Source organism: Gossypium arboreum, chromosome 11 (genome assembly GCF_025698485.1).
Source record: "Gossypium arboreum isolate Shixiya-1 chromosome 11, ASM2569848v2, whole genome shotgun sequence".
Classification (NCBI taxonomy): domain Eukaryota; kingdom Viridiplantae; phylum Streptophyta; class Magnoliopsida; order Malvales; family Malvaceae; genus Gossypium; species Gossypium arboreum.
Genome location: NC_069080.1, coordinates 627,782 through 630,396, shown reverse-complemented (window position 1 = coordinate 630,396; position 2,615 = coordinate 627,782). Strand labels below are relative to the sequence as shown.

General features: G+C 30.0%; 1 protein-coding gene across 1 annotated transcript; it reads right to left on the bottom strand.

The window, feature by feature from the left end:
• Positions 1-353: 353 nt before the first annotated feature.
• On the bottom strand, positions 354-2,192 carry LOC108456443 (inositol polyphosphate multikinase beta-like). The gene is made up of 2 exons (XM_017755023.2): positions 2,043-2,192; positions 354-1,367 (listed from the first exon to the last, which is right to left on the bottom strand). Exon 2 carries the CDS (start codon positions 1,331-1,333, stop codon positions 485-487), a length of 849 nt encoding a protein of 282 aa, XP_017610512.1. The 5' UTR covers positions 1,334-1,367; positions 2,043-2,192; the 3' UTR covers positions 354-484.
• Between the last annotated feature and the right edge of the window lie 423 nt (positions 2,193-2,615).

Genomic DNA, 2,615 nt, shown 5'->3' with positions numbered 1-2,615 from the left:
AAATCTTTCAATTTAATTTTAACCTTAAAAATATTTATCCCCATCTCTTGAAATAATTCATAGGGATTTAGTTAGTTAAGGGATTAGGAAAAAAATTACAATTAATAATTCATCTATTTATTCATTTATTTGTAAATTAAAGTATTTGGAGATCCTTATGTTATAGGAATTAAATTAAATTAGTCCCTTTATTATTAATTGAATTAATTTTATCTTTATACTATTAAAATAATCAAATAAGTCCAAATTATAACATAGTTAACATTTATTATATACAAAATTTTTTAATTAAAAAAAAACTCAAAACAAAATATTTCATTTATATAAAATCATAAAATTTTTAAAAATATTAATAAATTTAAACAATAAATATTAACTTCATTCTAAATTATCCTCGAGTACTTTTGATATTACAGAGGTCTCATGTTTATTTCTAAGTACGTACGTACACTTGCATGCATATTTTTTATCCGAGTCTTTAAAACTAATCTTCCATCGTGGATCCCTTTGAATCGGCAAGAACCTGAGAAACAAACTTAATAAACGAGCATAATCCACCCAAAAAGTTATGATCGATAACACCATTGCCGTCCACAACATGAGCGAAATCAATAAGCTTAACTTCAGCAAATGGTGTCTTTCCTTTCAAAAACGATTCCTTATCGAACAAGAGCAGAACCGAACACGAACAAAAATGGTACATGGTTTGATCTTCAAACCATGTTTTCAACTCCATTAAACGTTCCAAAATCCCATCACAACCACCGTATACGCTATCAGCAAAGGAAAAATCCGGTTCCGGTCCAACATTCGAGGAAACAAACATCCTTAAAATCGATCTAACATCATCGGCTGTAAAGTTCCGGACTAATTTCCTTTCCGGTTTCCAAAAACCCGATTCATTGTATATTTGTAGTCCGCATATTCTAAAACCTAGAGAGACAGTAGTGGTTGTTTTGTCTCTGTGGAAGCAGTTTTGGATATAAGCATTTGATGCTTCGAGGTACCATGTTCTGGAACCGATTTTGATGTCCAAGATGGATGGGTTGAGGTGGTCGGAAGTTATGTCTTGTAAGACGAGGTGGGGACGTAAACCGGACCCATCGGAGGCTTTTAAGAGTTGGGTGCCGTGGAAAACAGGGAAGAATCGGCGGATGTGGTGTGGAATACGGGTGTTGGATGAGAATGAGTGGTAGAAGGTTAGTTCTCTGGTGCCGCGTTCGTCGTCGTCTTGTAGAGGCTTGTAAAAATGGCCCGAATTGTCTATGAGAGGGCCGAGTTTGCCGTCGATGGCTTGACGACCGGCGACTTGATGCTCTGGGACCTTAAGCATGGTGATAGAATAGGGGCTCGATTGTTCCGGTGACCTGAGAATAACAAGGACGGAACTAATTAGTAAATTCAAATGCCAAAAATTACGTTAACCCGAAAACCACAAACTCAGAAAAAACTTTAAAGTTACTTTGGTTTTGAAAATATTATTTTAAAAGTGAAAAAGACTTTTAATAAATAGAAAATAAAAGAAGTATTTTTAATAAAGGAAACATAAAAATAACAACTACTTTTTCAAATAGAAATAAAATAAAAAATTTACATTAAAGTAACAAATTTAATATTTAAAAATTGTTAAAAAAATTTCTTTGCCTTAGGTTATAACTAGAGCCAATTCATCATTATTTTCATCTTTTCATTTTTTAAAAGCATTTTTGTTAAAATAATAAAACAATTTTTAATTTTCAATTTTCGATTTTTTTTAAATTTCAACAAAGCACGTTTTTTTTTTTATGTTATTCAGTTCTAAAAAAATAAAACGAAAACCACCTCTGTTTTTTGAAACTATTATTGCCATAAAAGCAACACAAAAGATTTTTTTTAAAAATCATTTTCTACAAACAAGGGAACTCGAGAAACAGATAAAAGGCAACAAACACCACCAAAAAAAAAAAAAGAGTAAAAATGAACTCAAAGAAATAAATGAAAAATAGCAATAATTGAAAGAGATGAAGAGAAATAAAAAGAAAAAGGGAAGAAGATGAACTTACAGTTGAAACAGGGTGAAGAATGATGATTGCACTTTGCAGATTTGTCTTAAAGAAACAGAGAGAATCTAAGTTGAACATACTGTTGGGTTTGGAATTCAATGCTGGGCTACGTGACTGAAACGTTTTGAACCTAACGCAAGCTTTGCCGGTCCTCATTAACCGCCTAAAATTCTATTATACGGTTATAAAGTCAAGGTGGATGACTTTATAAGTTCATAGAACATTTGACTTAATGCATGATTTCGCTATGGAAATTATAACATATAATTAATAACCGAACTAATTAGTAATAGATATAATATTTTTTTTATCCTTCACTTTTATAAAATATCATTTTAGCCGTTTGTTAATTTTTCACATCTTTTAATAATTGAACTTAAAATTTATTTTTATATTTTTTAATTAATTATACGTTGTCGTGTCATTCACATGGCACTTCACATGTATGTCAAATCAGTAAAGTTAAAAAAATAATTATTTCATAATTTTTCTAATCGAGTTAATATTTAATTGACTTATGACACTAATTAAATAATAATATAGATTTATAATTGTTATAATTAATTAATAATT